The sequence below is a fragment of the Petaurus breviceps genome, unplaced genomic scaffold (assembly GCF_028583685.1).
Source record: "Petaurus breviceps papuanus isolate PSGF00001 unplaced genomic scaffold, PetGlider_PUasm1.0 90897, whole genome shotgun sequence".
Classification (NCBI taxonomy): domain Eukaryota; kingdom Metazoa; phylum Chordata; class Mammalia; order Diprotodontia; family Petauridae; genus Petaurus; species Petaurus breviceps.
In genome coordinates, this window is record NW_027187374.1 from 1075897 (window position 1) to 1099176 (window position 23280).

Consider the following 23280-nt stretch of genomic DNA (forward strand, 5'->3'; position numbering starts at 1 on the left):
GTATCTATTATGTGCAACTTATTTTTCAAGCATTTATTAACTAAAACACTGCTAAGGAGCCCTGTTTCTGCTCCCTAAAACAATAGCTCAGGTATCCTACCTTTAATAGTCAGAGGTAACAATTAGTTCAAAGCAAAAATATATAATGAAATTTCATAGTAAGAAAAGTAGCAATAAAAAGTTTCCCCAATAAAAACCTCCCACAAACACACACCATCACTGAGAAACATGAATATATGTATGGAATATGAGTGGAAAGGCCAACATGTAAGAAATATGTTTGGCCAAAGTGCATGTAGAAAGGGGAAACTCATGTTTCTGATGCTTTAGGGACACTGCTGTCTTCTGGTGATATCATCACACTGCCCCATCAGGCTTGCTCCCCACTCTAACACATAATCTCCACTAGACTCTGGACATCAAATGTGTAAACTCCATTAGATGTTGGTCCACCAAAAACTGCTGCATTAGTCAACTCCAAAAGCTGCTTTGCTTAACCACAGTCTTCACTTAGCATTGCCAGATCCAATCCCACTAGGACTATGTGGATATGGAGCTTCTGTTTGCTTCTGATTGAAGACTGCCTGGCTTCTCTGGGGCTTCTTCTGCTTGGATCTTTTAGCTCAGTCAGAAAGGTATCTTTATAGTTCTTAGAAAAACAGCCACCCCAACCACTGATGAGCAGAAGTTCTGGAAAAAAATGTTTCTTATTTACAGACTGACAGTATTTATAGACTAACCTGTTGTAGCGCCAAAACAATATTTACAGTGCCCACAATCACAATAAAGACTGTGACTATAAGTACTGTATGACATTCAAACGCAAAATATAACAAACTCTCCAGATAGAGGATAGAGCTGAAGCATTGATTCAGACACCAGAAAACCCAATCCCAAAACCAGTAAGCTGATTCCATTATAGTACCAAAGATATACAGAAGCCATAATAACGCTGAGAGCCACAGTATCCTTCAGCCTTCCCACAAACCAATACAAGATCAATATCTACTCACAAACCTCTCTATCTCCTTGCCTGAGCGTCCTTTCTCTCCCACCATCTGGCTAGCTCAGACCAGCTTCCTGTGGGCTCTGCTTCCCATAGGCTCTCCTTCCCTTCAGCAAACTCCTCCCACCATAGGCTCTATGTGACTATAGTGAGCCTATTAGGGAACAGAGTTTATCTTCACAGCAGGGAAGCTTCCTGTGGGCTCTGCTGCACCCTTTAGCAAATTCCCTCCATCATAGGCTCCACGTGATTACATTCAGCCCATTAGGAGGCAGGGGGAGTCTTTAAACTCCCCCCTAGGTCTATTAAGGGGCAGGGAAGATGTTCAAATTCCCATTCCCATTACACCCTGTCTCATTCCCTTAAGAGTCTTGGTTTTAAGACCTCCATCTATCCTGGTTATAAGACTATCTAAAAATGATCAGTTCCAGGCATCAAGCTCATTAAAACAAAGAGGGGAAAGGACACTATTAGCTAAAGAGTTGGTACCCTCAGTCTCAAATCTACCCTCAGGAGATCTCACTTACAGCAAGCAAACCTCCTTTAACTTCTGAAGCCTAAACTGCTCCTCATCATTAGCCACGTATAGGCTGGATAAACACTAAACAGCTCTTGGGCACCAGGTCCCCCAGTTTTTCAACTACAAGCCTCTTCCATTCTCCCATATAGATACCTGAATAGGAAAAAGCCAGTCAAAGGTAAGCCCAGGGGCAAGGTCATTGTCTCATCTACCAGTCTAGTCACCTTCCTGGCCTACCATATATTAGATAAGGTCAGTAAAGCCTAAGCAACCAGCAAATAACAAGCCCAGTAGGATCTTGTATTCTCTATAATTTTCAGTCAATTGTATAACTATGAAAAAGTGATCTGTGATAGAAATGCCTGTCTGTTACCTCTGTATAGTGGTTTTAAAGACACCCTCCATATGTACATAGGCTGTTCTCATAAAATTTTATAAAAATGAGAAAATAGGTATATGCATTCAGCAATTATAGATGTCTTCTCAATTACTTTTGGGGGGGTAACAACAGCATTCATGAGCTTACCCATGTTTTGGCACTCTGCCCTCTCACTGAGAAATGATAAATGCAATAAATAAAAACAATTCCTAAAAATTTTAAAAAGTGTATCTCAAGGGCAACTAGGTAGTGCAGTGCAGTGCAGGACCTGAGTTCAAATCTAGCCTCTGACACTTAACACAAAAACTAGCTGTGTGACCTTGGGCAAGTCACTTAACCCCAATTGCCCTCCAAAAAGCAAAAAAAAAAAAAAAAAAGTGCATCGCCTTCAGCATGAATTCCCTTTGTATCTATATGGTATATCCACTTTCTCCTCCCAAATTTATCTTTATTTACATCATTCCTATATCTTCACATAGCAATTTTAAATGTGGTAGTTCCAATGCTACTGATCAATCAATTGAAAATGATTTATTAAAGATATACAATGTGCCAGACAATGTGTTAGGTTGTCTGGCAGACAGACAAAATGAAAGTTTCTGACCTGAAGGAACTTACATTTTGCCAAGGGAAACAAAATGCAAACATATACAGAATACATACAAAAGAAGAGAGGAGTGTACTAGCAGCTAACAGCTAGGGGGACCAGGAAAAGAATCTTGCAGAAGGGCAGAAGGTAGTACTTAATTCTAAAAGGAGATCAAGAATTCCCAGAAGTAGAAGAAAGGAGGAAGTGAATTCCAACCATGGGGAGAACATGTACAAAGTTCCAGAGACAAGTGACAAGAGTATCAAGGTATAGAAAGAAGATGAGATCATAGTATGAAAGAAGGAAAGTAATATGTAATACAATTGGAATGGTAAGAAGGGGTGGGGTTTTGAAGGATTTTATTTTTTATTATTAAACCAATAATAACTAATAAACATGAACATATCCATATAAATAGGAGAAAAAAAGATGCTTGAATAATAAATTATCAATTTCTTTTTTACATACAAGTTAGTTTCTTAAAATATATATTAAATTTAACATGGTAGTTACAACAGTGCTCTATAATTAAATGTATTCCCTTCTGAACTTCTAGTCTTCTCTGTATTTTTAAAAATGTTTTGTTGATATTCTTTTTTTTGTTTTTACTATATCTACTCCCTTCCTTTTATAATACTCTCTCCCTCAAAAAATCAAAACAAAACAACAAACCCATAACAAATATAGTCAAGCAAAACAGCCACAACTGACAATGTCTGAAAATGCATGTCTCATTCCGAATCTCCATATCATCATCTCTTCATAAAGAGATGATAAGCATGTTTTATCATCTATCTTTTGAAGTCACAACCAATCATTGCATTAATCAGAGATCTTAAGTTATTCAAAGCTGTTTTCCTCCATAAAACTGTAATTATTTAACAATTGTTATACTGATTCTATTTGCTTCACTCTGAATCAGTTCATAAAAGTATTCCCAAGCTTGTCTAAATTTATCACTTTGTAGAGCATAATATTATATTTTATTACTTTCACATACCATAATTTGCTCATAATTCTCCAATTGATAGGTACCAATTTTGTTTCCAATTCTTTATATAATAAAAGTGCTACTATAAATACTTTGGGCTTAGAGGACTTTCCCTCTTTTTTTTTTATCTCTTTAGAGGTCTGTGCCTAATCATGGCATTGCTGAGTCAACAGGAATGAAGTTCAAAGTGTTTTCTAGAATGGCTGTATTAACATCACAGCTATTTTCAAGTATTTGTGAAGGATATTAGACTTATGCCATGTGTTCCTATAGGGCAGAACTAGGAACATTGGGTGGAAGTTAGAAAGAGGTCAACTCAGGTTTTGTTGGAGAAAACTTCCTAATAATTAGAGCCGTCCAATGGAATGGACTATGGGGGGAGGGGGTTTCAAATTCTACCTCTTCAGGGGTCTTCAAGCAAGAGTTGGAAAACCATGTATTTGGTATTGTTAAAATGTGGATTCCTTTTATGCACAGGTTCAACTAGATGGCCACTGAGGTAGATTCCAAATCTCAAATTCTATGATTCTCTAATTTTGTGATTCTGAAAATCCAGAATTCTTGCAACTAGACTGGTTCCAAATTGTAAATAATCTGCATAGACAGGTGTGTGCAGCATGTTTCATTAAGTGTACACCCAAGGATTTTAAATTATCTTTAAAGGCCAACACTAATTAGATATTCAAACAAAAAGGTTGTTATTTTTACGTATAATGCAGATTATGTCATTTTCTCTGACATTTTCAGAGCAATCAGTTTGTTCTGCCTGTTATTACCTCAAAAAAACAAAAAAGACTGAGGAACCTGCTTCAAATCACATGTAACGGAAGGGCCCTACTCCCTAATTTAGAGAGTGCCCAGGTATTGTGACTGTTTCCTGTCGCCATCACATGTGGTAAATAGTAGTCTTTGGATTGGCTGCTGAGCTGGTAATGAGAATGTGTACAAAAGATAATGACTGGGTGATCTGGCCCTTTTTCATTCGTTGGTAAGTGAGCAAGAAGGACAGACTACTATTGGTTCTCAGTTACCATGAATCTGAGAGCAGTATTAACAGAGGCTGCAGTGGCCTCCTCCTGTCAACTGCCTATCTCCTCACCTAGATCAACATGTGGTCCACGAATACCAGAGGCCTCTGTTCTTTGCCTCTTTATTTGTTTTCTTGCTCTTAGATTTTAAAAAAGTATTTGAATAGGCTGTAACCTTATATCCTTCAAGAGCTTGGGAGAGGGAGCCACTTGAGGTCTAGGAGCTAGAGGCCATGCCAGATTTTCTGGCAGCCTATTCCAATGAGAAACAAAGTCCTGAGTGACCAAATTGATCTCATAACAGAAGAGGACTGAGTAGGGTATGGCAGCATATGACTATAATGTCAGCTACTGGCTGGCAGGTCTTGAGCACTGAGCTACATTGGGTGCTGCTCATGCAGTATCTAAACTAAGTTCAGCATTAATGTGATATGCTCCCAGGAGCAAGGGGCCGCCAGGTTGTCTAAGGAGGAGCAAACCAGTTCAGGTCAAAAGGAAGCAGGTCAAAGTTTCAATCCCAATCATTAGGGGGGCCGTGAGTACCTCCTACACTCGAGCCTGGATGGGACAGAGAGCACTAAACTTTTTTTAAAGGGGTGAAAGAGTTACACTGTGAAATGTGCGTGACCTAAAAACAAAAAAATATAACTAAAATTTATTTTTTTAATAGATTGAAAATATTCGGGGTCACCTGTCATGACCAGAGTTATGGAAATTTTCCAACCTGTTACTACAGTAAATAAGTTAAGATCTGGCAGTTAAAGAGCCTTAATTAACACCGATATATAGGATATATCAAATGAAGGGCAAAGATGAACCTGAATAAATTTATTTCATAGATTATGTCTTTCATTTTAGCTTCAGAAAGGTAAGTTGTTTCAGTATGCTCTTCTTAAGTTTATAGAATGATGGATTAAATTTTGCTTGATAGCAGATATTGTTTTTGCTCTGCATGCCCATCTTGTTTTTGACAGTAACTTCAAAGCCTTCAACCTGAGTTGAAATATCTTGTAACAAAATAAAGTAGTCAAGTAAAGCTAATAGGGTCAGGGACCTCATCTGAAAATGCATGCAACATTTCATATCTGGAGCACCCCTTCACCTCACTATTTTTTTAAAAAAATTAACATAAATCTATTTACTCTCTGACTCCTGCCTCATTGGTGAAAAAAAAGAAAGGAAAAACTGATTTCTTGGAACAAATATGGAGAGTCAAGCAAAATAAGTTCCCTCAATGGATTCATGCAAATATGTTTATGTCTTTCTTAAGCCTAAATCTAGCACTTCTATCTCATAGATAGCATGTTTCATCACCGGTCCTCTGGAATAATGAATGTTTGATCAAAACTGCTTGTTTTTACAGAGTTGTTATTGTTTTATAAATTGGTTTTTTGGTTCTGCTCATTTCATTCTTCATCAGTTTATAAAAGTCTTCAAAACTGTTGGTTGTTATGATATTGATCTTATAATACAAATGATTCTGGTTCTGCTTCATTCATTCTGCATCAGTTCATATAAGTCTTCTTATGTGTCACAATAAAAAGAGCTGCTTTAACTATTTTTATATATAAATGTTATCTATAGAATATAAATATAATATTTCATATTGTAGTTATACATAAATATATAATATAATATTATAAATATATAAAAAATATAAAAATTCTTTTTTTTTGGATCTCTTTTGGGCACAGGCCTAGCAATGGTATTGTTGGGTCAAAGGATGCACTGTTTAGTAACTTTTTGTGTGTAATTCCAAACTGCTTTCCAGAATAGTTGTAACCATTCACAACTTGTATTCATTCACAGTGCATCAATGTTTCCCATGATCCCTCTAAAATTTATAATTTTCCTTTATGTCATTTTTGCTGATCTGATGGGTATGAGGGTGAATCTTAGAAATGCTTTAATTTACATTCTCTAATTTGGAGTATTTTTTCATATGGCTAATACATAGTCTGGGTTTCTTCCCTTAAGAACTGCCTGTTTATAGCCTTAGGCCATTTGTCAATTGGGGAATGGCTCTATTTCCTATCAATTTGAATTAGTTCCTTATCTATCTTGGAAATGAGACCCTTTTCAGAGAAATTTGCTGCAAAGATTTTTTCCAGTTTTTTCCCTTCTAATCTTAGCTGCACTGAATTTGTTTGTGCAAAATCTTTTCAATTTTATGGAATAAATATTATACATTTATATTTTTTATGAACTCTATTCCTTGTTTAGTCATGAACTTTTGTTTTATCCATAGACCTAATATGTTAATTTTTTCCCCATTTTTCTCTAATATGGTTATGATATGATCCTTTTATATCTAGGTTTGGAGCTTATCTTTGTAGAAGTTATAAAGTATTGGTCAGTTATAACTCTAATTTCTTTCATGCTGAGAATTTTCCCAAAAGTTTTTGTTAAATAGTGAGTCCTCATTGCAGTAGTTTATCAAATACTAGAGAATTAGATATATTTTCTTCTGTATGTTGTATATCTGATCTGTTTGACAGATCAATCCATCTATTCCTTAAGCAGTAACAAACTGTTTTAATAATTAATGCTTTGTAGTAAAGTTTAAGACTGGCAGTTACTAGTTCCCCTTCATTCCCATTAATTTTTATTCTTGAGATTTTTGACCTTTTTTCTCTCCATATGAATTTCTTTATTATTTTTCTGGTCCTATAAAGTAATCCTTTGGTGAGCTGATTAAATTTTGCATTAAATAAGTATATAAATTTAAGTAGCATTATCATTCTCATTATACTGCCTGGTTCTACCATTTAAAAAAAATTAATACTATTCCAATTATTTAGGTCTGTTGTTTTTTTTTTTTAAAGCAATCAGGGTTAAGTAACTTGCTCAAGGTTACACGGCCAGTTATTTCTGGGTGTGGTGCTGAGTATCTGAGCCCAGATTTGATCCAGGTCTTCTCAACACTGGGGCTGGTGCTCTTACTCGCTGTGCTACCTGGCCGCCCTGATCTGGTTTTATTTCTGTAAACAATTGTTTGTAATTATATTTACATAGTTTTGTGTGTATCTTGGAAGTGAAACTTCCAAGTATTTTTTTACATTTTGTAATAATTTTAAATGGATGGTGGTTTTGTTTTTTAAAAATTGTTAGCCCTGTGGAAGTTTCAGAATTAACATCAATAGATTAAAGGAGCAATGGAAATAGCAACAAAACCAAAATACTGCTTTCTTTGATGAACTATATTGTAACCACTTGTACTTTTTCATACAATATTGAAAACTTTTTTTTATCCCTATTTTACTCAATAGGAGCTGATAAGGACCTCTGGATAATTAAGAATGGAGTTCTAATCTATTTTTTGGGATATAACACACCAACTCAATAGGGTAGACATGTGATAGCTTTGATTAGGAACTATACTAACCTGAACTAAAATACAAAATCTGTTTCTACTGGCCATCATTCAGTATGTTGCTCACAGCAGAACTGGTAGTAGTATTATTTTCATGTAAGTTCTTAACCAATGAGGCTGAAGTATTTGTATGAATATCAGTATATTCATTAACAGTTTGTTTCTTCCTTTCTTATCTTAACATAAAAATGATCTATATTTTAACATTTAAAAGAGGTGTCACTATAATGAAAGTAAGGCCACAAGCTTTTCATGTTATTTCATTAAAGTACAGGTGACAAAGATTACAAATATTACAATGCACTAGGCACATCATACTTAAAGCCATTTATATAGGTCAATTTTTTTTACAATAGTTGTCTGAGAAGAGGAGAAACAATAGCAATGCTCTACCATAGAAGTAGAGATATATGTTTTTAGTAAATATGAGCTTTTAATACATTTTCTACAATAACTATATTATGGAAGTTGGTGCATATTGCATAACATAAATAAATCTATGCTTTAAAACTAACAGAACATATCATGCAATTAAATTAAAACACAAAGACATTTTTTTAAAGACATCATTAGAGTTTGCTTAACACTCCCAGCATGCTCTTTAAACACATCCTTGATAATTTTGATACAGTGAAGCCCTGGAAATAACTATGATTCTACATTTTTATCTAAGGATGGCACTAAAAAAGATCTTTGCATAAACCCAGACAAACTTTTAAGTAGTCAACATCATAAATAACCATACTTGGGCTTAAACTAGTGGTACATTGTCAGAATATACAATTCTGTTTCAAAGATGCTTCAGCAGTTGTTCTCCTATGCTTTGAAACCTAGAATTCTCCTTCTCCTAACACAAGTGCAAATCCTCAAATTAAAGAGTCCAAATTTGCCTCCTAGACTAATTAAGTTTAGACATGGACTCAAAAGAAAGCAGAGAACAAGGAACAATTATCTTCAAATAAATTATCTTCTAAGTTGTATTGCTCCTGCAACTACTTCTACCAGGTCTTGACCTTTTAAATTGACCTCTGATTTTTATCTTGGATTCTGTAACTTCCAGCTTGACCTCACCTCTAGACTGATTATTTGATAAAATTTCATTTTATTCCTATTCACTGGTTTCTATCCATCTTCCCCAAACCTAATTTCTTCTCTCAGATATCACCCAACTCTTTTCTTAAATGGAACATAGACTTAACCAAGGTAAAAGCAATCTCTAATTCTTTGGGGTTCGACATACTTTGCAGCTTTAACTGGACACCATAAAGATATTAGTTAAGTGGGTTTCTTCTTACATAAATGTAATGGGTATTTGGTGCCTGCTGAAGACATCTAAGATGAGGGAACCTATATAGGGAACACCAAGGACCTGGGGGCAGATATGGATATTCTTCTTCAGCCTACCATGTGATTGGGAGCAGCCTCCTGAGGGTCATCTCCCCTTCCCCCTCGACAACTGGTCCTAAAAAATGGAACTGGATTTTTGGTCCTTTTCAGTTAAAGACACAGAAAGTGGAGTTCAGAGCTCAGGTAAGTCCTGGAACACAAGTCCAAGGTAGGTAGGGGGTGTGTGTGTGTGTGTGTGTGTGTGTGTGTGTGTGTTTAGAACAATCATTCATACTAAATTAATAGTAATCAGCTACTAAAAGACATGAAGTGAATATCCATGTTAGTTATAAAAATCTATCATCTGACAATTTTCAAATGCATTCTCTGCCTCTCACCAATAAACAACTCACCAAAAAGAGATGAATACTTCAAATTAAATGTCTTTAAATCTATTTGTAAACCACTACTGGGACTGCATTTTATCATTTTTGTTACAATATAGTTCTTCAGATTTTTAAACAATCTTTTATACTACATTAATTGTAAGCAGTTACTAAAAGGCATAAAGTGAATATTCACATTACTTAGCTTTTTATTAAAGACCACTGTCCAACAATTTGCCAATTCACTCAGAATTTAAAAAAAAACTTGAGATATATTATCTAATGATATTTAAGAGTTGTAAATAATAAATCTTTTCATTTTTTGTGCAAAACTGAAATACTCTACTATTTGTTGAACATAAACATAAATTGAACAGTTAATTTTTTCTTTAACAACTACTATACCTTCTTCTCTTTTATGCTATCTGCTTGTGCTATTTCCAATCGGGCTCTAAAATGTTCACAATCCATTCTTATCTGTTCTACTTCCTGCTCTTTCTTTTCCAGGCCTGGTAAGAAAGAAGAAAAAAATTCTTGAGATTTTTCAAACTCTTTATCTCTATAAGCTCAAACTTTTGACTCTTCTGTTAGAAAAACTGTATTTGATTTTCTATTAAAAAAATAATAACAGGATCAAACTAAGACTAAGAGCTCTACTATCTCCAACATTTTTTTGATTCTTTGTGTTTGGCTAATAAATGGGAGGCTGCTCTTTTAAACTTTTTCATTTGTATAATGCCTCCTCCTTGTGGCCTGTTGTAAACATCACCACAAAAACCATTTATAGGCAGTGCCCCCTTTTTACCATCTTGCATTTGGGATTTCAGTGACTCAGTCTTGCCTAATAAAACCTTATACCTTTACTTGCTCATTCATAGGTTTATGCTTAATTTTACAATATATGATAAAAGTAGCATATAGTAAATACACAGTTGAGATTTTTCCTTATAATTATTTGCTTTATAGTGTCATCTTTAAGATACATTAACACAATGGGCAGCTAGGTGGTGCAGTGGATAGACAATAGGCCCTGGAGTCAGGAGGATCTGAGTTCAAATTTTAATTCAGACACTTGATGCTGGGCAAGTCACTTAACCCCCATTGCCTTGCCAAAAGAAAAAAAAATTACATTAGGACTAAAAGTGTGGACTTCCTATATAACATTCTTAAAATTTTCCTGCAAATTCTAAATTAATCCCAAACTGTTACTAATTTTATTTTTTAAACTTTGTACCTAAGCATGGATAATAACATTGATCAAATAAAGCTGAATTACATTGAAAAAAATTAAAAGAATTCATATCTATGAAATCTTATGGTAATTGCTAAGATTTTATTTAAAACATTTCATCCATATTCATTAGGAATATCTGCCTACAATTTTCTTTATTTTGTCTTTCCCTCTTCATATTTTTATCAGTAAACAAGCATTTATTAAGCATCTACTAAAGTGTCAAATACCTTGCTAATCACTAGAACTATAAAGAAGGAGAGGGGAAGTCTGATCTCAAGGAGCTCACAGTCTAAAGTGGGGGTAAAGTATGAGAAAACCGGGAAGGTAGGAAGGACCACGTTATGAAGAGCTTTAAAAGAGGATTTTATGGGGCTAGGTGGCACAGTGAATACAACACCCGCTTGGAGTCAGGAGGATCTGAGTTCAAATTCGGCCTCAGACACTTAACACTTACTAGCTATGTGACCTTGGGCAAGTCACTTAACCTCAATTGCCCTGCCCTCTCCCCTCCAAAAAGAAAAAAAAAGAGGATTTTATATTTGATATTGGAGGCAATAGGGAATCACTGGAAATGACTGAATGGGAGCATGGGGGGTAAGGTGGCAGGATCAGACCTTAAATTTACAAAAATCAATTTGACAGCTGAGTGAAGGGCAGAATCAAGTGGGGAGAAACTTGAGGTGGGGAGACTAAGTAGAAGGCTATTATAATAGTCCAGGAGTGAGGTAAGAAGTATCTACACCACAGCAAATGGTAGTATCATAAGAGAGAAAGAACCTAGCAAATGATTGGATATGAAAGAAGAGGGAGGAATAGAGTATGAGATCTAGATTATAAGTCTAGATAACCAAGGGAAGAAACTTCAACAGTAAAGGCAAGTTCAGAAGAAAAGAGGGTTTAAGAAAAAAAGATAAGAAAATTAGTTTTGGATATGTTGAGTTTAAAATTTCTATGGGATATTTAGTTCAATATGTTTAACTGCAAATAGTTTGTGTAATATTTGAATTAGTTTTAATATTTGATAAAATATACTTCCATATTCATTTAGTGCTGGACTTTTTATTTTCCCCTTTGGGAGTTCATTTATTGATTGTTCAATTTCTTTTTCTGAGATGGGATTATTTAAATAATCTATTTCTATCTTTGTTCACCTGAGTACCTCATATTTTTTAGTGTTCGCCATTTCTTGTCATTTTTGTTAGTATATAATTAAAGGAAAATGTCTGATAATTTTCCTTATTTCCTCTTCAACTATTACAATTTTTTTCATTTTTTATATAATCTGGTTTTCCTTCTCCTAATTTTTTTTTGCTTTTTTTTTAAAGGGGGGAAGGCAAGGCAATTGGGGTTAAGTGATTTGCCCAAGGTCACACGGTTAGTAAGTGTTAAGTATCTGAAGTTGTATTTGAACTCAGGTCCTCCTGACTCCAGGGCCAGTGCTCTATTGACTGCACCATCTAGCAGCCCCCCTTCTCCTATTTTTTTTTAAGCAATTGGGGTTAAGTAACTTGCTCAAGGTTACACAGCCAGTTATTTCTGGGTGTGGTGCTAAGTATCTGAGCCCACATTCGATCCCCAGGTCATAACAACACTGGGGCCAGTGGTCTTACTCGCTGAGCCACCTGGATGCCCCCCTTCTCCTATTTTTAATGAGATTAATCTATTGTATTCTTTTTTTAAAAGCTCCCTATTTATCATGCTAGATTTTTTTTTGCTTTCAATTTTTGTTAATCTTTTCTTTAATTTTTAAAATTTCTAGCCTGTTTTTGCTTTTTTTTTCTTATTCTAGTATTTTTAGTTTTGTGCTCAACTCACTCAACTGTTCTTTCTCTCTTTTTGTACTTTTATATATTATTATAGTTTTACTTCTCTATCCTATGCAACTAGCATAGTTGGAAGACAATGTTGAAGACAAAATTTTACAGTTGAGGAAACTGAGTAAAATGGAAATTAAATGTCTTGTCCAGGGTCACACAGATAATAAGTGTCTAAGGCCAAATTTGATCTCAAGTCTTCCTGACTTTTTCTGACTCCAGGCCCAAGTACAGATCCACTATATCACCAGCTACATCTTATATTGTGTTAAGAGGTAGCTAGGGAAAAGCCATCTTGCTTTCCAGTACCTACTACAGTTTGAAAGAGGGTAAAGAGTAGTTAAATGTTATTTGGTACATAATTAGATTAAGTATGATACTGATTCATTATCTATGGTGCTAGGGAAGAGCCAAGATGACAGAGTGAAGTCAGCATTTATGCTGAGCTTTCCCAACACAGCCCCCTACAACTTAAAAAGTACTTCAAACCAAATTGTGAGTGAGTCATTTTTCCAGCTGAAGGCAACTTAAGAAGACAGAAAGGGAAATCTATGGACCCTGAGATGGAGCTGACTGGGAGCAGAAGTGGCACCAGCATAAGTGTTAGTTCAATAGAAACATAATAGATTTTGCTTCTGCCTCTCATTTTGACTAGCATCAGGGGTGAAGCTACTAGAAGAAGAAAGGGAGCAATGAAGTGTAAACAGACTACTTCATCTATAGATCACAAGTGTCAAGTAAACCACATCTCTTTCATTACCTTCATATTTGTAAAGAGGGGAGTGGGAATAAAAGGAAGAAAAAGTACAAGGACAAAATGTAAAGAAATAATCAATTAGTCATCATAACCATGAATATGAATGGGAAGAAACCTCTCATAATTGGAAGAGGAAAGTAGACTGGACTAGAATCCAACAATATGTTGTTGTCTACATATGTTTCTTATACATCCTGTAACATTGAAATTTATATAAATAAGTATAGCTAAGACCAGCTAACTATAGAAAGACAGGCTCTGCAATTGATACAGAAAGTTCATCTGGCTGAAGGCAAGCTCTGATGTTGAAAGCTGATTGAAGAAAGGAAAGGAAAGAGAATGAGCACTTATACAGTACCTACTGTGTTTCAGGCATTGTGTTAAGCACCTTTTACAATTCTTATCTCATTTATTCCTCAAAACAACTCTGCAAATTAAATGCTTTTATTATTCCAATTTTACAGTTGAGGAAACTGAGTAAAATGAATGTTAAATGACTTGTCCAGGGTCACACAGATAATAAGTATCTAAGGCCAAATTTGATCTCAAGTCTTCCTGACTTTTTCTGACTCCAGGCCCAAGTATAGATCCACTATATCACCAGCTACATCCTATATTGTGTTAAGAGGTAGCTGGGGAAAGGACATCTTGCTTTCCAGTACCTACTACAGTTTGAAAGAGGGTAAACTCTCCAGTGACTTGCCTATATTGCTTTTATTGCCTTCTATAGCTCAAAAAGAAAAAATTCCTCAAAGGTAATAAATAGAAAGCAAATCTGAAAAACTCTGTGGATCCCAGGCTTTCATTGAAAGAATTTAAAGCTCCTTCAAGGCATGGCCAAAGAAAAGTTGCAAAGTTCCCAAAATGCCAAGATTAAAGAGATGTTAGCTAAAAGAGCTTAACACTGCTTTGGTGGGCTTTTGAGTAGCAGAGACATGGCTTTGTCTAGCAGGAAAGTAGAGAGGCTCAGAAGATAAGCACAGCCCTGCCCAGCAGAGGATCTGTGGTACTGATTTAATCCAAAAAGATTACACACAACCAGGACTACAGCGTCCAGAATCTCGAAATCTACCCCCTCCAGCCCAAACATGGGCTCTCTCTTCATATGCTTTACTGCTAGCTTTCTGTAAGTTTGCGCCTAGTCCAGGGGTGAAGAACCTACAACTTTAAGGCCACATGTGGCCTTCTAGGTCTGCAAGTGTGGCCCTTTGAATCCAAATTTCATAGAACAAATCCCTTTAATAAAAGGATTGTTCTATAAAACTTGGATTCAGTCAAAAGGCCATGCCCAAGGACCTAGAAGGCCACATTTATGCTATAAATTAGATAAAATTTATTTGTTTTACTTCCTGGTTCTTGACTACTACATACATTTGAAGATGCCAAGGTCTGATCATATGGTAAGTGGGATAGATTTTTAGCCCCACTTCAAAGTACATATTCTGCATTTTGACACTTAAAAATAAAGGAGAGGTGCTCTAGATGGCTAAATGAATTCCAATAACTTTTTTAAAACTAATTAAACTAAAATACTTTTAATTAAAATACTTGTTCTTCAGTCATGTCAAAGTCTTTGAAACCCTAGTTGGGGTTTTCTTGGCAAAGATACTGGAGTCGTTTGCCTTTTTTTCTCTAGTTCATTTTACAAATGAGGAAACTGAGGCATTTAAATAAGGTTAAGTGATTTGCCCAGGGTCACAGAGCTAGTGTCTGAGGTCAAATCTGAATTCTGGTATTCCTGACTCTACATCTAGTGTTCTACCCACTGCAAGCTGCCCAAATTCCTATACTACAAAAGATTATCCACTAAGACTACACTGAATTTGTGCCAGGGATGCAAAAATTCAATTATTAGGAAAACAAATAATATAATTATTCATAAATTATCAAAAATCCACATGATTATAATAATAGGCTTAGGAAAACATTTTCTTTTAAATATAGCACTCACTTATGTTAGAAATCCTAAAAAGCACAGTAGTTCTGAAAGTGTTTTTTTTTTCCCATCTGAAATAGAAAAATACTGAAAGCTTTTCCAATGGGAACAGGAATAAATCAAAGGTGTTCTTTTATCTTCATTATTAAATGACATAGTTCTATAAATAAAGCAATAAGACAAGAGAAAGAAATAAAAGTATAAAAAGTAGCAAAGTTAACGGCTAGGTGGTACAGTGAATAGAGCACCAGCCCTGGAGTCAGGAAAACCTGAGTTCAAATCTGGCCTCAGACACTACTAGCCATGTAACCTTGGGCAAGTCACTTAACCCCAATTGCCCTGCCTTATCCCCTCCAAAAAGGAAAAAAAAAAGTAAAAATTAATTACAAAATTTATCTGAAGGAGCAAATTCCAAGGATTGTCAAGGAAAATAACTTTAAAAAGAAAGCAAAAAATGGAAAGAATTGTATTCTTTCTTTTAAATTAGACTATAAAGCAGTGATTTATCAAAACCATTTGGTAATCATTTTTAAAATAGTAAAATAGATAAATGAATCATGGAAAATAAAGAAGCAATCAAACACAATAAACCCAAGAACACAAATGAGTTGAAGAAGAAACCAAGTCAACACAGAAGAATCCAGGTCTACAAGACACTCAATAAAACCAGAAAATATATTATTAGAAATTAAATTTAGATCATTTTATAATAACATATATCATAATAAATCTTCAATGGACACATGATCTGAATGAACGTACAACCCACAACCTCAATTCTGTCCAAAACCTTTTTATCTGGCACAATGGATAGAGCACTGGATCTAGAACTTAGGGAGACATGAGTTCGAAACCAGTATCAGACACTTAGGTATGGGACACTGGGCAAATCACTTAAACTAGTCTGCCTCAGTTTTCTCGTCTATAAAATAGGGATAATTTCAGCATCTACCTCCCAGGGTTGTTGAGAGGATAACGTGAGTTGATATTTGTAAAATGTTTTATAATTGTTAAAGCACTATATAAATGCTAGCTACTGTTATCATCATTGTCATTGTTATTGTCATCATTGTCATCATCATCATCATTATCTTCTCTCTACATCAGGCCTGCACAACATTTGGTCCACCAAAGGATTTCAGGTGGCCCAGGGAAAAATGTAGAGGATATAAAAGAAAGTAGAGATATAAGGAGTGCTTTGTCTGTGCCCTGCTTAACCCACCTTTCACTAGTCACTATTATGCACATCATGTAACTTGGTGGGTGGGTTGCCTCTGCACACTCTCTCCTGTTTGTCACATGACCCGTGGCAACCAACCAACATCAGTCTTTGTCTAATATGAGAAGAGCAAGAGTTGTATCTTTTCGCTGTGTTTTTGGTTGTTACTAGCATTGAACGGGGATCAAAGAGAGTTCAGCCACATGACAACACAGCTGATGCCTGCTATGTAATGAGCAGCAACAATGCAAAGGTTTCTTCCCATCCCTTGCTGCAAGGCCACCTTCCAAGTTACATGAATGTCTGGTGCTCTCTCCAAGATCAGAAACTCAGTTCAGTATTTTTTTGTATATGAGCATTTTTTGGTTCTAACATTAACGTTCTGGGGGTGACTTTGTAAAATCGGTGATAAAAAGAAATGGAAGGGGGCAGCTAGGTGACGCAGTGATTAGAGCACCAATCCTGGAGTCAGGAGGACCTGGGTTCGGATCTGGCCTCAGACACAACACACACACACACACACACACACACACACACCCACGTCGTGTGACCTTGGGCAAGTCACTTAACCCCAATTGCCTTCCAAAAAGCAAAACAACAAAAAACAAACAAACAAAAAAAGAAATGGAAGATTAAATGACATAAGAGTATTTAACCCAGAGCAGACAAATAGATTCTTGTTTACTTAACAGGAGGGACAAAATATTGCACCTTGTTTGCCTAGAAGTAACAGCTGTTCCAAAGGAAAACAATCTTCAGCACCATTTCAAATCAGAACACCCTGACTTAAGCAAATTGGACACCAACGAAAAACAAATTAAAGCTTCCAAATTGTTGAAAAATCTCAGTGGAGAACAACGGTTTTTCAAGAAAGTAAACTCAAAAAATTTGGCAACTACTAAAGTTAGTTTTCAGATTCCCACAGAAATTGCTGCTGCTAGGAAGTCTTTTACCAAAGTTGACTTTATAAAGAAGTGTTTGCTGATTGCAGTTTCTGAATCATGTCCTGATTTTTTTAAAAAAAAGTGTTTTTGAGACTATAAATTAGTCCAATATGACTATGAAGCAAAAAATAGCTGATATATCCAATAACCTTAACGATCAGTTAAATCAGAATGCAAATGAATTCAGCTATTATTCTTTATTGATGGACCAGAGCACTGATTTGACAAATGCTGCTCAACTTCTAATTTTCATTTGTGATGTTGATGACAACTTTGAAGTAACCAAGGAACTGGATGGTTTATACTCCATGCAAGGTCAAACTACCGGAAAGGAAATCACAAATCAAGTGAACAAGTATATAACTGAAAAGGTAGGCATAACGTTTGTAACTTAGTGATCATTTGTTACTGATGGCACTCCATCTATGTGAAGGAAAAACCTTGGTGCAGTAACTGTTGTTGAAGAGTTTGTTGGCAAAAAAAAAAAAACAACTAAGTGTCATTACATTGTACATCAGCAAATGTTATGCAGCAAAGTTTTGAATTGTAACCATGTAACATCAGTGGTACTTTCGATTGTAAACTATATTTGTTCAAGGGGATTAAACATAGGCCATTTCAAGTGTTTCTTGAAGAGGTTGATGCCAGCTACAATGATGTACTCTATCACAGAAATTTGTTAAGAGTTTGATGGGGCTATGGAAGAGTACTGCAACATTTTGTTGCTCTCCAGAAAAAAACTGTTCAATTCTTACAGAATGATTCCAAAAATTACCCAAAGCTGCATAATGAAGTTTAGAATAATGATCTGTATTTTTTATGTGACATCACAGGTGATCTAAATGAACTGAATTTATAGCTTCAAGGGGAAAGTCAACTTATTTTTCAAATTACTGCTGCAATAAAGGCTTTCAAAATGAAACTGAAACTCCTCAAAACCCAACTCTCAAAAGGAGAAATGTGCCACTTTGCTATGTGTATGAAACATTGTATAAGTATGCTGAGTTAGGTTGACATTGAACTTTTGTTCCAGGAGTTTGACAGAAGACACACTATCCAAAAAAGATATTAAATTTAAATTAATTGAAGATCCTTTCTCTGTAGATCCACAGGAACTCCCCCCGCATTTACGGCTAGAGGTTACTGAACTTCAGTGCTCAACGAAGTTTATCAAAATAAATACAGAGAAAACAGCCTGCAAGATTTCTACAAGAGTTTAGACAAGAAAAAGTTTAAAAATCTGTGAGATGGTGCTTTACAGGTTTTCAGCATATTCAGGAATACCTACACATGTGAACAAACTTTCTCCACTATAAACTTGAATAAAAACAAACAACAATCAACTCTAATCAATGAACACTTGGAAGTTATTTTGAAAACTTTGATTTCAAACATGATTCCAGAATACAATACTGCTGACAAGAAGTGTTAATATGTCCCATTAACTAAACTGTAAACAATAATAAAACCAGAAAAATATATTAAAACTTGTACCACTTAGCAAAGTAATTTTTTAGTATTAATATGATTTTGTGATAAATAAAAATCTTAAGTACTAAGTATAATTGATATCAATTGAAATTCCCTTTTTTAATAATAGTTTATTTGCAAAATAATTTAATCATTAATTATACCCTTCTTTGGAAAGTGAGTCACTAAAAACAGATCTGTGGCCCAAAGAAGTTTAACCTATTTTAATTTTGGGCCCTACCTACTGCCAAACTGTGCAGGTCTGCTCTACAAACTCCCTCTAAGTGACCTCACCAGAACCTATGAGGCCTACTTATTATCTGTATGAAGAAGACTCTCAGATTCAGCTACTGAACCCTGTCCTCTCCCCTGAGTTCCAGGCTCTTATAACCAACTGCCATATTATATATTTTGAATTAGATATCCCACAAGTACCTCAAACTCAACATGTCCCAAACCTCCTCCAGACTTTGCTAATTCTGCTAAGGGAATCACCATCTTTCCAGTTCTCTTAAGTTCTGAAGTTCACAAACTCATAGTCATCCTCACTTCCTCACTCCCCTTAGGCCATATACTCAAACCAGTTGCCTCACCCTGATAACTCTTCCTCTATAACAGAGGTATCAAACATATGGCTCTGGGCTGCATATGATCCACAAGACTTTCAAATACAGCCCAAACCAGACTAAAATGAAATTGGGAAATATTTAACAAAAAAATAAAAATATAGATAGTATTACAGTTTTAAACTAAGTCAACATGTGGACCTTATAGAGGGATGCAGGGTTCATTATATACAAATTAGTGGTCCCCATTTCTACTTGAAGTTTATTTGAGTTTAATGCCACTGCTCTAAGACATATCTCATATCCATTCACTTTTCCCTACTCATATAGCCACTGAGCTAGTTCAAGTACTTATCACATCTTACATGGACTATTTAAAAAGTTTCTTAATTGGCCTCCCTGCCTCAAGTATCTCCTGTCTTCCATTCAATCTTTCACACAGATGTCAAAGTAGTTTTCCTAAAACATAGGTCTGACAATGTCACTCCTCTATATAACAAACCCCTGTGGCTCCCTTATTTCTACAATCAAATACAAAGTTACTTATTGGTCTTAATTGGTTTCTTCACTGATTCTGTTTGGCATTTAAAGCTTTCAGTCACCTGGCTCCAACCCACATTTCTAAACTTATTTAATTACTCCCTTTCACACACTCTGAAGTCTACCTAAACTGGCTTTCTTATTGTTCCTTGCAATACAACACTCAATCCAGAATGGAGTCAGGGGACCTATGTTCAAAAACTACTTTTTTTGTCTTTATTAATTTGTTCATTTACTTTGAGTTTACAAGATTCAGTTCCCCAGTTCTTTGAGTTTCAAATTTTCTTCCCTTCCCTCCCCTTCCCCCCCCCAGCAGCATACAATCACGTATAGGATCTGCAGACACTTTCACATTAGACATTGTTCAGGTTTAAAGAAGGATTGTATCTGATGGAATGAACAATGGGAAAGAAGAAACCAAACCAAACAAGAAAAAGAAAGAGAGCAGGTAATTTGCTTCAATCTGCATTCAAATTCTGTTCTTTCTAGTTCTTTCTCTGAATGTAGACATCTCTCTCCATCATGAGTCTTTTGGAGTTTACTTATAGCCCTGCATTTCTGAGAAGAGTCCGGTCTATCAAAGTTAGTTGTCACACATACGTTGTATCTGTAATTGTGTACAAATTTTTCCTGGTCTGCTCTTCTCAGCATCAGTTCATATGACCCTTTCCAGGTAGATATGAAGTTCATCTGCTCTTCGTTTCTTATGGCGCAATAGTATTCCATTACATTCATATACCATAACTTGTTTGGCCATTCCCCAATTGATGGGCATCCCCTTAATTTCCAATTCTTTGCCACCACAAAAAGAGCTGCTATAAATATTTTTGTACATATGGGTCTTCCTTCTGCTTCTGTGATCTCCTTGGGATACAACCCTAGAAGTGGTATTGCTGGGTCAAAGGATATGAAATTACTTATAGCCCTTTGGGCATAGTTCCAGATTGCTCTCCAGAATAGTTGTATCAGATCACAACTCCACCAGCAATGTATTAGTGTTCCAATTTTTCCACATCCTCTCCAGCATTTATCATTTTCCTGTTTTGTCATCTTAGCCAATCTGACCAGTGAGATGTGGTACCTCAGAGTTGTTTTGATTTGTATTTCTCTAATCAATAGTGATTTAGAACATTTTTTCATATTGGGGAATGACTTGTATTCTTATAGATTTGACTCAATTCTCTGTATATTTTAGAAATGAGGCTTTTATCAGAGACATTGACTATAAAAATTCTTTCTCAATTTTCCACTTCCCTCTTAATCTTGGTTACATTGGCTTTGTTTGTACAGAAGCTTTTCAGTTTCATGTAATCAAAGTTACCCATTTTGCATTTTATAATGCTCTCTAATTCTTGTTTGGTCATGAAATCTTCCCCTCTCCATAAATCTGGCAGGTAAACTATTCCTTGCTTTCCCAGATTGCTTACAGTATCAGCCTTTATACTTAGATCATGCACCCATTTAGACTTAATTTTGGTATATGGTGTTAGATAATGGTCTATGCCCAGTTTCTGCCATACTATATTCCAATTTTCCCATCAGTTTTTGTCAAATAGTGAATTCTTATCCCCAAAACTAGGGTCTTTGGGTTTATCAAAGAGTAGATTATTATAGTCATTGACTGCTGAGTCTTGTGTACCCAATCTATTCCATTATCCACTGCTCTATTCCTCAGCCAGTACCAAGTATTTTTGATGATAGCTGCTTTATAATACAGATTAAAATCTGGTATAGCTAGTCCACCTTCCCTAGCATTTCTTTTCATTAATTCCCTTGATATTCTGGACCTTTTGTTCTTCTAAATGAATTTTGTTACTATTTCTTCTAGTTCTATAAAGTAATTTTTTGGTAAATTGATTGGTATGGCACTAAAGATGTAATTTAATTTAGGTAAAATTGTCATTTTTATTGTATTACCTTGACCCAGCCATGAGCAATTGATGTTTTTCTAATTAGATGTGACTTATTTGTGTGAAAAGTGTTTTGTAGTTGTGTTCATATAGGTCCTGGGTTTGTTTTGGTAAGTAGATTCCCAAATATTTTATAATGGGATTTCTCTTTCTATCTCTTGCTTTTGGATTTCATTAGAAATATACAGGAGTGACAAGGATTTATGTGGGTTTATTTTATATCCTGCAACTTTGCCAAATTTATTTATTGTCTCAAGTAGTTTTTTACTTGATTCTTTAGGATTCTCTAAGTATATCATCATATCATCCACGAAGACTGATAACTTGGTCTCTTCTTTGCCTAATTTGATTCCTTTGATTTCTTTTTCTTCTCTAATTGCTACTGCTAACATTTCTAGTACCAGATTGAATAAGAGGGGTAATGGTGGACACCTTTGTTTCACCCCTGATCTTAATGGAAAGGCTTCTAGCTTATCCCCATTATATATAATACTTGCTGATGGCTTTAAATAGATGCTACTTATTATTTTAAGTAAGGTTCTATTTATTCCTATACTTTCTAGTGTTTTTAATAGAAATGGATGCTGTACTTTGTCAAAAGCCTTTTCTGCATCTATTGAGATAAATCATGTGGTTTCTGCTAGTTTTATTGTTGATATGATCAATTATACTGATGGTTTTCCTAATGTTAAACCATCCTTGCATTCCTGGAATAAATCCTACCTGATCAAAGTGTATTATTCTTGTGATAAGTTGCTGTAGTCTTTCAAAAACTACTTCTAATGATTACTACCTGTGTGACTTTGGACAAGAAACTCAACTTCCTTGGTCCTCAGTCTCTTATCTATAAAATGAGGGGATTTTTAGAAGATATCTGAGATCTCTTCCAGCTCATTATTTATGATCATATATTTCTTCTCTGTGCTTTTGCACAGGTTGTCTCCCATAGCTGAAATGTACTCCCTTCCTTATTTCTGCCTCTTAGTAAAAAAGGAAAATCCTTGGATGGCCAAACAAAGTTTGCCCCAAAGCCTTCTGAGAGAGAAAGTCGAGAGAAAACATGCTATTTGTGCCTAGTCAGACATACTTTTGAAATCCCTATAGAACCTTGCTTATACTGATTACATTAAGCCTCAAAATATTACAGAACCTCCTTAAAGATAGAGCAATAGAGAATTCCTAACAATTCCTACAGGAAAAACTAAATTGATGAAGAATGCCTATTGTACAACCTATGACATAAAATAGGATAGTTAATTGAGTTAGAGAAATCATGTGATTGCTTTCAACAA

At 35.3% G+C, this 23280-nt stretch overlaps 1 protein-coding gene and 1 long non-coding RNA gene across 2 annotated transcripts in view; one reads left to right on the plus strand and one right to left on the minus strand.

Moving 5' to 3' along the window:
• HSF2BP (heat shock transcription factor 2 binding protein) overlaps window positions 1–23280 on the minus strand; it is a 118595-nt gene that overhangs the window by 67144 nt on the left and 28171 nt on the right. The window contains exon 3 of the mRNA XM_069074830.1: window positions 10004–10107. Within this exon, the coding sequence (XP_068930931.1) occupies window positions 10004–10107 (104 nt within the window). The remainder of the gene's footprint in view (window positions 1–10003; window positions 10108–23280) is intronic.
• LOC138151385 (uncharacterized) lies at window positions 7167–19071 on the plus strand. Its single transcript, XR_011165807.1, has 2 exons — window positions 7167–9416; window positions 18607–19071. It is a non-coding gene; the product is annotated as an uncharacterized lncRNA (long non-coding RNA).